General features: G+C 42.5%; 1 protein-coding gene across 1 annotated transcript in view; it reads left to right on the top strand.

The window, feature by feature from the left end:
* PTPN22 (protein tyrosine phosphatase non-receptor type 22) overlaps nucleotides 1-11,082 on the top strand; it is a 30,914-nt gene extending 19,832 nt beyond the window's left edge. Inside the window, exons 14-21 of the mRNA XM_065402647.1 lie at nucleotides 179-262; nucleotides 403-533; nucleotides 2,768-2,795; nucleotides 4,694-4,774; nucleotides 5,445-5,551; nucleotides 6,358-6,388; nucleotides 7,954-8,031; nucleotides 9,340-11,082. Coding sequence (XP_065258719.1) covers nucleotides 179-262; nucleotides 403-533; nucleotides 2,768-2,795; nucleotides 4,694-4,774; nucleotides 5,445-5,551; nucleotides 6,358-6,388; nucleotides 7,954-8,031; nucleotides 9,340-9,404 — 605 coding nt within the window. The 3' untranslated portion in view covers nucleotides 9,405-11,082. The remainder of the gene's footprint in view (nucleotides 1-178; nucleotides 263-402; nucleotides 534-2,767; nucleotides 2,796-4,693; nucleotides 4,775-5,444; nucleotides 5,552-6,357; nucleotides 6,389-7,953; nucleotides 8,032-9,339) is intronic.
* The last annotated feature ends 2,921 nt before the right edge of the window (nucleotides 11,083-14,003 follow it).

Here is a 14,003-nt window from a genome sequence, read left to right as displayed (position 1 = left end):
GTGGAAGATGGATTGTCAACAATCGGTTTATATTAGATGTTTGATGTGGACTAAATGACTTGGGTGAGTCAGTTCTCAAGGCTGCACAACTTTGTAGGGACCCGTCTTAGCTGTGTATTGTGGTAAGGGTAGGACTGTCCAAAGAAATCCAAATAACTATCCATGTCTATTTAATTAGAAGCATCTCCAGACCCAGATGATGATGTTCCTCCCCCTCTGCCTGAGCGAACCCCAGAGTCCTTTATTGTGGCCAATGAAACTGGTAAGTGCAAATAGTGAAGTGAAGTGCTGAGGTGACAGTTCTGATGATTTGCTCAATGCTTGAATCACAGCATCCAACAATGAATTACTTGGGCTACCCAGGAAGTGAAAACAAAACCTCTTGTATTTAATTCTTTCCAGGTCAACCTCCACTGGCAACGTCAAACCACCAACCTGTACCAAGAAATATAAACATTGGAACCTCTTCAGAGTGGAGTGGGGTGTCTCAGCCAAAGATATTTGATGACTCAGTAAGACTGAGGCCAAGTAAGGTAACCAAAGTGATGTTTTTATCTCTTCTCCAGCAATTTTGCTATGCAGATCCCCGTGTAATGCTCCCTGCTTCTGCAAAAAATACACCAGTCTGGATGGCATGTGCTTTTCTTAAACTACTGCAGATTTCAGATTCAGAGTTCAGTCTTCAGAAGTGATTTCAGTTGAGGCTGTCAAGACAGACTATTAGGGTAGTAGCCAATGTGGTTTAAGAGAAAACAGAAGTGCCACTAGCCCTCACACTACTGTCTACAACCATAAGGGCCAAAATACATTCCAGAGTTTCACTGGGGATGGGGACAGGAGATAGTGCAGAGGGAGACATGAGTCATTCAGTCACTATGTTGCCATCCCCTCAGAATGAAAGCAATGAACTGGGATCCTATATTAATGTAGCTAACATAGAAAGATGTTTAAAAATATACCCAGCAGCATCCTGTAATGCAATAGATGTGAAGTGGCAAACAAGGAATATCAGGAAATGAGGAAACTTAGTTACTAACAAATATTTGGAGATTGCCCTTTTGTATTACAAGCATAAATAATGATGAACCTGCCTATCCTATTAAAAATAACAATGTTCATTTATACAGCACCATTCTTCTGCAGGATCCCAAAACTCTCTACAAGAGTGCATCTTCACTAGGAAAAAAGGTGTGTTTTTAACTCAAGTTAGATAACGCAAGGAAAAGTAGCTTGTAGTTTTCAAGTGAGTTCACAAGTCAAGGTAAAGACAACTGAGGAGCCTAGGATTTACTTTAACCTGTTAACTTGTGTTAAAACAACCAATTTCCCTAGTCTTCACTAGGACTTAATCTTGAGTTAGCTAACTTGAGATAAACACACACCTCAAATGTCTACATGGGTGTCACTAACTCACCCCTGAAATGCAGCTAATTCTGGGGTGGCATAGTAGCCAAGTGAAGAATAACTTCTTTGAAACTGCAGGGGGAATTTATGAAGGTGGAATGTGATGACATTTGACTAGGGCTGTACTATTAATTAACCCCCTTGTGAAAAGTGCTCTAGGATATTTAATGACCATAAGTGACCTGAGCTGCCAGTTTTACATCTGTCTTGGTATTTACGGGGTTCCCTCAAGGGCGGTGGGTATAATAGGCCTGGGGAGACTGCTGTGGCCGCCAGACCCCTGGTTGCGGGGTTTGGCAGCAAAATTTTTGCTTTATTATGCACCATGCATAATAAAGATTCTGGGGCAGCTGAGGAGGCGGTATGTGCTATTCAGTTTCTCAGGTTCATCAGTAATCTCCCTGGACTCCCTGATGAACCCAGGAAGTTGAGTAGCAAATACCACCTCCTCAGCAACCCCGGTACCTGCATGGGTCATATCAAAAGCGTCTTCGGGAAGAGATGCTTTTCCCTGGATGGCTTGGGGTCTGGGGAGGGGAGGTGCGGAGCAGCTGCGGCTGGCCCTGGCACCTCCAGGCAGGTGTGGGGGAGGCCTCGGGGCTTCGACCAGCCTTGGGTTTCCCCGGCCAATGTGTGTGGGTTTCCCCAGCCACAGAGGAGGTCAGGGGGTCTCGGGGCTCTGGCATGGGCGGAGCCAGGGGCTAGCCTCCCTGAAGGGGGGCTCCAGCCACCACCCATGGGTCCCCTTCACAGTAGCATCTGAGGCATGGGTGCTACAGCGGCAGAAGAGGTTTTTCCTTCGCTGTAGGAATTCCACCTCTCCGTGCAATGGTAGCTATGTCAATGGAAGCATTCTTCCATCGACCTCGCTGCATCTACACTGGGGGTTAGGTCTGCATAGCTATGATGCTTGGGCATGTGGATTTTTCCCACCCGCGTGCCATAGCTATGTCAACCTAAGTTTGAAGTGTAGACAAGGCTTGAGTCCCTCCCAAACATGAGTGAATTTATTCTCTCAGTTCCCATATGAGATGGGAAAATATTGTTGCCCCCATTTTAGAGATGAGGAACAGAGACCGACAGAGTTAGTGACTTGCCTAGGGTCACACAGGGAGACTGCAGAAGAACCATGAATTGAACTCCCCAGCCAGTGTCTTAACCACAAGAGCATCCTTCCTCTGAAACACAGATTCAATTAATAACAAGAATATAAGAAGTGTAGAGCTCATCCTCCATTACATTAGTAGGTGGTGTTTCAGTGCTTGTAATATCACTTCCTGTTCATTGCCTACTTGCTCACAATATAAAGATTCGCATTTGGCTTTTGGAATTTCAAGTATTTTCCCTTTTTGTTTGTTTCCAGAGTGTGAAGGTCCGGAGCTCCAGATCAGGTACAGTTTATCTTGATGTTACTTCACTGAGTCCGTTGAGATACCTGTCTGTTTGGTAGTAAACTTGGTAGTGTACTGTAACTGTACCGAACTGCACTTTGTAAAAGTCCCTAGGCTCCATGCCCCGAGGAACAGCTTTGTTGTACACATGACCAACTAGTGCATCAACCAAACTAGTGTTAGTTTTTATATCTCCTAATCAGTCCCTGAATCAGCTGGTATCCTTTTGTGCTACTGTTTCTTTCAGCCTTATCCGGAAAACGAGTTGTCATTGTTTCCTTCTCAGACTGTTTATTGCCTTGGGAACATTCTCTGCCATTCTCTTGGGAATGGGCACTTGTAGCACTTGCATGTTCTCTTGGGAAGGATTATACTGATTGCATTACTGTGGTCACCATAGGGGATGTCAGCCCAATCCAGCTCAGCAAGCAGATATGGGAACTGGACTGGATGAGCCACACTGAGAATGCTACACTCAAGGCAGACTGCAAGGAATAGGGCACACAATCATCAAAACTGGCGGTTTATTCTATAATTAGATTCACCAATCCAGTAACAAAACAGCTTCTATAATACCACACTGGTCACCAAGAAGCCAAATACAGTCCTTTTAAGCATTCTAGCCCTTGACTTCCATCCAGACAGATAAGTCTAATATAGTGAGTGAGTGGTTACTGAAAACCTGATTCACCATTATGTGAGGTTCACCAGTTCCAAAGGACCGGACTTGATTCCCAGGTCAATGAGAGTCTCAGATCTTACCTAATAATCATGCTGATGCCAACCCTTTTGTAACGAAAACTAAAGGCTTCATAATAAAAAGAAAAGAGATGCAAAAGGTTAAAAGATCAATATACATACAAATGTGTGTAAAGTCCTTAGGTCAGTTTCATAGCAGAGAAGGTGAGGCTGCTTATTTGTAAAAGTCTTTCTGGAATCAATTTAAAAGGTTATAATCCAATAGGTAGGCAATCCAGGTGTAGCATCTGCTGAAGCTCTTCCATGAGAATTCCCAGGTAAACCTGGAAACCTCAGCTTAAACCTTCCCTGTTAACGTTTAAGCAGAACTGAGATGAAAAGGATCAGGCCTAAAGCTTCCTTTATAGTTCTCTAGCAAGCTGATAAGCCTCCTCACAGCAAGACCTTCCCCAATGAAGAATAGGCAGTGCAGACTTTTGCTCTGAAGCTAATCTATTTCCTAAGCATACACAGGCAAACCAGTTGCATTCATTCACATATGACAATTAGCCAGTAATTCATTATAGCATAGATAGTTAAGCTGAAGACAATGTAAATCGTATTAGTTTCCTGCATTATCTTGCATCTTTCATCTTAAGGTTTACTGAACCATCTGCATGCCAAATATAATGCAATTAAGACATGAAAGGGAATTAGCATCTACAAACAAATCTGGTTACATTGTTAAACTTCTAACAAGATACACACAGACAAATACACTTAGCATCTATCCTTGATTTCTATTACTACAAATAAATAGGTTAATGATTGCTGGTCTAGTACTGTGGTTCTCAAACTTTTGTACTGGTGACCCCTTTCACATAGCAAGCCTCTGACCACGACCCCCTTTATAAATTAAAAACACTTTTTAATATATTTAACACCATTATAAATGCTGGAGGCTCACAGCTCATGACCCCCCCATGTAATAGCCTCGTGACTCCCTGACGGGTCCTGACCCCCAGTTTGAGAACCCCTGGTCTAGTACATCTCTTTGAAATTCACATATAAGTACACTGTCTTGATTACATTTCAATGCCTCTTAAGTTGTTATGGGTCATACCCAAGTTGACCAGTCTGACAGTGTCACAAAGGATTTTAAAACGCTAATAAACTGTATTGTTTTGTTTCCCTTACTTGTGTCACACTTGGTACCTCAGAGAAACACCGGGATCGCTCTTCCTCCCCTCCTCCACTTCCTGAAAGAACCCCTGAGTCATTCTTTCTTGCAGATGAGGAGAGTAAGTGATAATGTCTTCTTCACTTGTAACAGAGATTTAGCACAATAATTTCAGTTAAAGGATTAACTGAAGGAAACGGTATCCAAGCAAATAAAATCTCCTCTCTGAAAAACCTGTAGCTAACTGAATAAAGAGGATTCCAGAAATCAGAGATGGAAGAGACTTGGAGTTCCTCTCTAATCATACCCTGTCCCCCACTCCTTGCTAGTTGTACTTCACAGTGTATTCTTGGTCTAACTTTAAATATCCCACATGATGGTGGTTCCACTACTTCCCTTAGGACAGTGTTTCCCAAACTTGGGACGCCACTTGTGTAGGGAAAGTCCTTGGTGGGCCGGGCCAGTTTGTTTACCTGCTGCGCCCACAGGTCCGGCCGATCGCGGCTCCCACTGGCCGCGGTTCGCTGCTCCAGGCCAATGGGAGCTGCTGGAAGCGGCAGCCAGAACGTCCCTCGGCCCGCATATATATATAATGGATGTAAAAAAAATTGCAAGTAGGAGACTTGCTTGGTAGATTACAAACAAAATGGCAAAAAATAAAAAAACCCCACCAATTTCAAGAATTGCTGCATAAAGAGACTGTAAATATAACACAGAGAATGCTTAGAAATTAAGCAGGAGGATGTGCATGTGATCTTCTGGAAATGTTTTGCTGTGTGTTGTTTTCCTAGGTCTGCAGCCTACTGTGAGGACTTCCACTAGCAACCCTGGGGAGTCGGGAAATAAAGCTTCTGAAGACTCATCAAAAGAGTCTGTGAAATGCTTCAGGAGGAGTAAGGTAAAGATATCTGAGAGAGAAAAAGGGGAGGAAAGACAGCTCCAGCTTTCTAGCTGCAGCAGCTGTTATTTTCTTATCACTTACCTCATGTAGATGACAGGAGAAAAGAGGCCTGGGTTTGAGACGTCTTGTATTTATGGCAAGAGAATGCGTTTAGGCAGTATATTCTGTGGTGAGTGACACTGCAAACAGAGCTGCAGGAAAGAAGAAAAGATTCACAATTGCACAACAGGAACAAAAGCAATCTCTGTCAAACTATGTAACTGGTTGCCTAACTGCGATCAGTTTTCCATGTACCATTAGGGTGACCAGATGTCCCATTTTTAAAGGGACAGTCCTGTTTCTTGGGCCTTTTTCTTATATAGGCGCCTATTACTCCCCACCCCGTCCCATTTTTTCACAGTTGCTATCTGGTCACCCTATGTACCATGCCAACTGTTCTCGGAAAAGCTGCTCACCTAGGGCCTCAACACCCAGTTAAGGGACAGACTCCACTCCTCAACAATCCCCATCTCAGGTGCTACTCTAGGGAATGCCCTCATTTAGCCTTTCAATGTGTCTGCTGCAGGGAAGAGTTATTGAGAAAAGTATAGCTTGAACAGCACTAACTGTACACTCTGGGAAGTTTTCATTTTGGCTGAGAAAAGCCAGCAAACAAAGGAAGCTGCAGGATTCTGCACTTGTGACATGATATATGCATACTGTTTTGCATGGTTGTTAGCAGTAGGCGCTGATCTCCAGCTTTATGCAAATGGTTCTCTCAACAACAGAATCTTTAATTTCAAAACTTTTTTTTTTTTTTACAGAGCTTGAAAATTTTACGAAACATGAAAAAGAGTAAGTCTCTTGATCATCAGCAAGTCTGTCTGCCTGGTGGGGTGTATGTAATGTAGCAAACAGATCTGTTACTCTTTTAAGACCTGAACCGGCAAGATGCTGAGGCTCCTTCACTCCTATTGCTCTTGGTTGGAGCTGAGGGTACTCACCAGCTGACTGGATGAATAATCTGTTGCTCTTCTCTAATACCTTTCTTTTGGACATCTCAAAGCACTTAAGAGACTGAATTAATTAAATATCTATATGTCTCAATGTAGCCATTATTGCTAATGGTCTCACTCAAGATCAAGGTTGCTAGTGTATATGAAATCTGCATTGGCCTTTCATCCCAGTTCCTGTGCATAGAAACTAATCACGCTTTTCGCTTGTTTTGCCCAGCCTTTCCCATGCATTCTGAGGTGCTGTCATATAAAAAGTGTTACCTAAAACTGCAGGCATCCTAACATCTGATCTATCACCTTTTAAATTAGTCACAGCCAAAAACATATTGTGAAACAAATGTGTTGATTTAATGTCATAGCAAAGCATTTACCGGTAGCAGAATTAAGAGTATTATTTGTATTTATATTGTCAGTTCATTTGCCAACATTTGGAGGAATGGTGTAGGGTCTGATCCTACACTATTCTTCCAAAAGTAATCCTATCAAAAACAGTATGACAGCTTGTGTAAGTAAGGTTCTGCAAGATCAGGTTCCATATCCACAGGGATATTCTCTTACTGAGCACTGGTTATGATGGACAGTTCTCTAACTGCAGCTGCCAAGACAGTCTGTCATTCACATGTTCTGTTATCCCATTATGATGGGCACTCCTAGGCCAGATCCTGGTCCCTGTTCCATTTGCTTTCCATCACTCTAGTAGCACAAAGCAGGTGGAAAACTGCCTTAACAAACTGGTTGCGGATTTCCCCCAGCACAGGGGTATTCCCAAGTGGCATACAACCAGAGTATTCAGTTCTATGTCATTCCCCCATTCTAGCTCCAGGGTAGGAGGTATGTTGGGGTGGTGGCCTGAATGCTGAGGTACTTTGGCCTTTACGAGATGACATACCAGCCTGGGAGACTATTGTAGTGGATGCAAATTAGAGCAAACTCAAGGCTGCAGTAGATTATGCCATAGGCTAAATTGGCCCCATGACTGGGTGGGAGTAAGGAAAAGCAAAGATGGCATACAGTCACATTTGTCTCTGTCTTGGATCTTGCATGGAATGCAACTCCCATCCGCGTTTTGTACATTAATAAGGAATTTCTCACTAAGACTGTATGGTCACTTTAACTCCATGCTGAGTCTCTGAAATTAAAACGATTTATTTTAAAACTTGGATTGCTTAAAATTTCAAACTGACTTTGAGTGAACAAGATGCCCAGTGTATTGTACTATGACATCTTCATTATTGATGCGTGCCCATAAAGCTTGTATGTTAGGGAGATTACCTCTCGTGTTAAAGTAACAATCGGCATATATTTCAGAGTAGCAGGAAGTGAGGAGGTGTTTATTTGTCTCTGATATGTTTTTAGGCAATTAAAGTGGCCGCCCACTGCTAAAGTTTTCTTATCTGTTTCCAGGTATCTGTAGCCCATCTTCACTGGCAAAACCACCAGAATCTGCCCAGTCAAACCACTCCAGTTCTTTCCTGAGCTTCGGTATGTTCTTCACATCATTCCTTTCTATTTGGACTTTTTGATATGTTAACTACAAAGACTTTTAAAAGACTAGATAGAGATATGGAGTCCAGCTACTAGCTAGGGCAAGGAAAGTGACATAAATCACCACGTAAGTGTATGATGCAAAAGTAATTTTAAGATGTGCCTTAATTATGACTGCAAACACTTTTTGCCAGGCCCTGCAGCAATTGCCTGGTGGTCTGTGTAATTTTATGGCACATGCATATGCATAAAAATTAAGATTATGGATTTGTTTAAAGCTGAGGTGACCTTATAACTTAATAATTTTAAAATAGTTTATATATATATATATATTCATAAACTACTTATGCCTTATATAAAGATAAAATTAGACGGACCAGAAACCCTGTAACATAAATATTACTTGTGCATCAACACACAGGGTGCACATACAATGAACATTTGGCCTCTCTGTGGCAAAATGTTGCACAAATATAAATGTGGCAAAAGAGACAGCAGAAGATACAATTTAACTCTTCCACATTGAAAGGCTAATGACAGTGGCTGTTGCCTAATGTCATGTAACTCATGGACCAGCAAAAGCAACAGGATGTTTGGCATAAACCTATTGATATGCTCTTAATATGCTTGTTTTAATTATCCTGTTTGCTAGCAGACATCCTTATACAATACAACTGTATTCTATTATTTGTAGGATAAGAGTTGCTACAGCTAATCTGTGAAACTCACAAGTGCAGAATATTATTTTAAACCACATAGATTTTCAAGATTGAAAAATAATTTGAACATTCATGTGAAAATGGCATCCACAGTCTCACTAGCTAGACTAAAATTAAGAGCTATCAATTGTGATGTCTCATATGCTGATCCCAAGCTGAGATCAGAAAGAAACATCCTTCCACAGTATAGTATAGCACAATTACATGCATTTATGCTTCAAAAGCACCCAGTATTGGATGCTGTTGAAGACAGCATATTGAATTAGATCATTGACCTGACAGTACTTGTGCTGAGTAAACTTAATATTACCACAGTCTTTATGAAGTCAAACCCTGACACGGTTTCTAGCTTATGAGGTGCCTTAATATAACTGCATGTGCGTAGCAGGAGTCGTCTTATATAAACATTATCATTCTTTGTTTAATATCATTAAATTCAATTAACATGACTAAAGTAATATACCGCATGTTGTGTAAAAGCCCAAATCTCTTCAGAAACAAATCTCTTATGGAATTATATGAGCAATGTATAAAGTATAGGTAGTGAATTTACTGTATTCTTGTAATATTTTGTTTTTGCTCCCAGGCTTTACAAATCGATTTTCAAAACCTAAAGGACCAAGAAATCCTCCACCATCTTGGAATATTTAATTCAACTTTACAGATGCATGTGGTTTCCAATACTGCAGATTTGCCATATCCCTCCGACATGCTGCACATGCTCTTCACATTACAGAATTCCTATCAGAACATTAGCACTAAAAATGATCTTTGCTGTATAAAGTCCACAACCAGAGAATAGCATACAAGCTCTCCTAAATGTTTTTTGTATAAAGAGGGATGCACAAATGCACATAAGCTGCTTGACCCTTCCAGTTAATGTAAACTAAAAACATTTCAGAGAAAACTTTTTTTCTTATAAAACTGTTTCTGAAAACAGGCTAAAATTTTTTTTGGAGAACTTGTATCGTTTCTTTACAGTTTATTTATTATGTGACAACGGACCTGATTCTCCTGTCACAGTAGTAAGTCCCAATTAAGTCAATCAAGTGACACCACTGCAAAATGATGCTCCCATCACTTAAGCACATGCATAACTTTACTCATATGTGTAGTCATAATTAAAGATCTGCATGTGCTTAAGTGTTTGTAGATTCAGGCTCTAAGTGAGAATCAGGCTCTCAGATTTCAGAACTCATCTATTTTCTTAATGATTATATTAACATTATGATTATTTCCATTTGAATTAATCAGATAATTTGTCTTTCTAAGTTTCCATCCAAAAAGGAAGACTAAGATGCTGACTGTTCATATAGGAACCAAACTTGCATATGTAAACACTGCATAATCTACTGAAAAAATTCCACATCAAACAAAATGTAAGTGCATCTTAGTTTGGGCTTTCATGCTGCAAATTTTAAGGTGTCTGTAACTTGCCTAAACAATGCAACACAAAGTTCCATGCTGACAGTTGGCAATTAAATCCCCAACCTGAACATTTCCCCCCCTAAAATCGGAAAGCTTGTTTTCTTGCTAATAAATGGGGTCAGATTAATATGTTTTGCTCTCTTCTAGAAAAAAAAAAAGCTGATTTTTGGCAACAAACACTGCAGGTATTTTTAGGGCCACATATGCTGTCTCTGGTTCACAGCAAAACCCAGTGATGAATAACAGAATATACAGAACTCATTGACATCAAGTTGCTTTGTGGATCAAATGCGGGGTATACCAGCCCTAAAAGTATCTGCAGCATTTTTTTTCAAAATCAACTATTTTCTAAGATAGCTAAAATTACTGAAACAATGTGTCTAATTTATGATCAGCACACTGAATTCCCTAGTTATCTCCAAAGTGCTAATGCCACTGAATTAAATTGTATCCCTTTGTTCTGCACCTTTACACTTGTCACAGGGAAGAGCTTGCACTTTACCAGCTGAAAGGGTATGCTACAATCACAAGCAGTTTGGATGTAAGTGGTTTCTGATAAGGGAACTCCTAAGTACTGTGACTTGATTGTCATTTATGCTGATCCTATGTTTGGGGCAAGCATAGAAGGGAGTGGAGCAAAGAAGGCTGCAAGACCTCTTTGTGCTCTTCTAATTTTGGGACAGCTGGGGCCTGCTTGACCCCCTGTGTAAAGTAGAGCAGCCTTAAGACAAAAATGATCTGATATCAGATCAGACAAATTAAATTGACAGCAAGCCTTTTAATTTTAAAAATATTGACAAAGTAATAACTAGAAGTCAGACAAAATCTCAGTGAATGGAGTATTGAATCTGTGAAGCATTTTATGTGTATGAAAGATGCTATACAAAATAAAGTTTATTTATCTAGCATACCAGTTTTTCTATATATTTTTTTTTACAAGTTTAAAGAGCACTGAATATTGCATGCTTATCTTTAGAGTGCCTTGCACCATTGCCGGCACTGTATAAATAAAAAATAAAGTATAATTTTATGTTTATCGAAGTGCCAATAGCTAGACTCCCGTTACTAGTATTAAAGTCATATGGATAGGGAGCGCCATCTACATGAAAGCAAAAATGGGAGTAACCAAACAGATTAAGGGCTCATTTGTATCACAAACACAACTGAGTCAATTCAATTAGTTACACATAGTCATGGACATTGCAAGGCTTTAGCCTGCTTATACAACCAAATTAAGTCCCATCCATTTTACAAATATTCAGTGTTTTGTAATTGTATCCCTTCATTTTTGCTGTAATGTAAACAGGCCCTTACAGAAAATCAAATCTTCATTTTTCATTTGTGTTCAAAGGATAGAACCATTCCTCTTATTCCCATAGAAGTTATTTTTATTATTTTAGTGCCTACAATCCCTAGTCATGGACCAGGACCCCATGGTGCACTGCTAGACACTGTACAAACACAAGACAGTAATATGGTTCCTGCCCCAATGATGAAAGATGCCCTAATCCAGGGGTCCCCAATGCGGTGCCCGCGGGTGCCATGGCGCCCGCCGGGGCTTCTAAGTGCGCCCCCGTACTGGCTGGCGGACGAGCATCTGCCGAAATGCCGCCGACAAGCAGTGTCATCCAGAGGTGTCGCCGCCGATTTTCGGCGGCAACGCCTCTGGATGACGCTGCTTGTTGGCGGCATTTCGGCGGCGACGCCTATTGACGTTGCCACTTGTCGGCGGCATTTCGGCAGATGCTCATCCGCTGCCACGGTCCTCCGTGGCTCGTCGTCTGGTGCCCGCCAGACGAAAAAGGTTGGGGACCACTGCCCTAATCTAATACAAGAGACAACAGCTGGATACAGACAAATGGGGGAGTACAAGGAAACAGTATTGGACAGCATAATGGGCCTAATAGCTGTCAAGTCTTTCACAGACATGATGGCAAAGGAGAGTTTTAGGGAGGAATGTAAAGGATTATGAGATAGCTAGTTTAGAGAGCTCCTCCCAAGCACAAACGGCAACATGGAAGTAAGCACAAAGATGCTTGCTTTAAAATTTAACAAGTAGGCAAGGCAATGGAGGCTGGCATCACTGGGAGGCAGGAATCAACACCTCAGTAGTAGTAGTAGAGATGATAGGCAGGGTGGGGATACACTTTGAAGAATCTTGAAAGTGCATACAAGAAGCTGTTGTGTGATAGAGAGAGAGGGGAGCCAGTGGAAGGATGCAAAGAATAGGGTGATATGGCCAAAACAACATTTCTTGTATGTTTTAACCAGCTGAGGCACAAAATTAGACTGACAGGGCAGGAGACTGATATCTGTTCTCTTTTGACTATGTTCTGAGTTCCCATGCTCTTCAGAACATAACAGACTCATGTACATAAGTGAGATAATCACCACCTTGTGATTTTAAATGCTGCTAGCATGCCTACCACAGTATGAGAGACAAAGGGGGAGTTTTTATCCCAATGAGTTTACAATCCAATTAAAATGCCTTGACAAAGTTACAGTAGACTTGCCAAACTCAGCAGGCTCTGGCCCAAATAAGGTACTGTAACTGATTTGTATCTCTACAATACTCTGTATTCTGCTTTGTGGCTGTGTGTGGGTAACAGCACCTGTAAGGCATACATAGCACACTGGGGCTCAAGGCACATTTATTATCTTGAGTAGCTGAGAAAGATCGTGTGTAGCATCAAATAAACACTTTTTTTTCCTCTTAAGCAGCTGTGTGGTTGCAGTGGGTAAGATAAATGTGTGGGTGTTCTGCTCGCCTCTTGGTTTACTTTCTGCACTTCCAGTAATTTAAATTAAATTAAAGCCTTTTCTAATGTGAGGAAACTCTTGAGCCCCCTCTAGCGATGAACTGAACAGCCGGCTGGTGACCTAGTATATCAGTCTTTGGGCTATTCGTTTTGGTAAATAAAATAGTTTCTGCAAATTTAAGCTGTGGAATCAAGCTAAAGGCCAGAGATGGTTTTTACATTAAACTGGCAGGGGCGCTACGGGCAAGCTAAGGGGAATGGAATCACGGCAGGAGGAGAGCTGGAAACCTAGGGTGACCAGATGTCCTGATTTTATAGGGACAGACCCGATTATTGGGTCTTTTTCTTATATAGGCTCCTATTTCCCCCTCACCCCCTGTCCCGATTTTTCACATTTGCTGTCTGGTCACCCTATGGAAACCCGCAACGGAATAGCAGCCAGTGTCCTCAGGCTGCACGCACTGGGCCGCTGCACTTTCAGCGAGAACTAGGCCAACAACTGAACCGGGCATCGACTCTAACCCGCAGACACGCCTGTTCCCAGCACTAAGTGTACACGCACCGCTTCTCCCTGCAGCTCAGCTTAGTTCAAAGCACGCGGGACCCGTCCCCACCCTCCCTGCTTCACACTTTCATCTGCAGTGACTGGAACAGGCCTGGCCCTTGCAAAGGGGGGGGGGGGGGGGGGCTCGGAGCGCAGCGCCCCGTGGGCTCGCGGCAGTGTGGGTGGGGCTGGCTGGGAGAGGGATGGTCGGGCCGAGCGCAGCGCCAGGCGGTTCCGAGGCGGGCGGGCTGGGCGGGGCTAGGCCTGAGGGGAAGGTGTGGGGTTGGAGGCGCGGAGGAATAGGCGGCGGGGGAGACAGGCGGGGCCAAGGCAGGCCGGCTCTGAAGGGGAGCGGATACTCTGGGGCCAGGACTGCATCCCAGCTGTGTGGGCGGGGCACGCGCCTCACCTCTTTCGGGTGTTTGGGCCGTTATGACCGTTGGGCTCCCCAGGAGTCCACGTGACTGGGTCAGCCTGCGTGACTCGCCGCACGCTTCTCTCTCCTGGAAGCCCAACACA

Source organism: Emys orbicularis, chromosome 4 (assembly GCF_028017835.1).
Source record: "Emys orbicularis isolate rEmyOrb1 chromosome 4, rEmyOrb1.hap1, whole genome shotgun sequence".
NCBI lineage: Eukaryota > Metazoa > Chordata > Testudines > Emydidae > Emys > Emys orbicularis.
The sequence above is the reverse complement of the archived record's forward strand: the minus strand, read 5'-3'. Positions and strand labels throughout refer to the sequence as shown.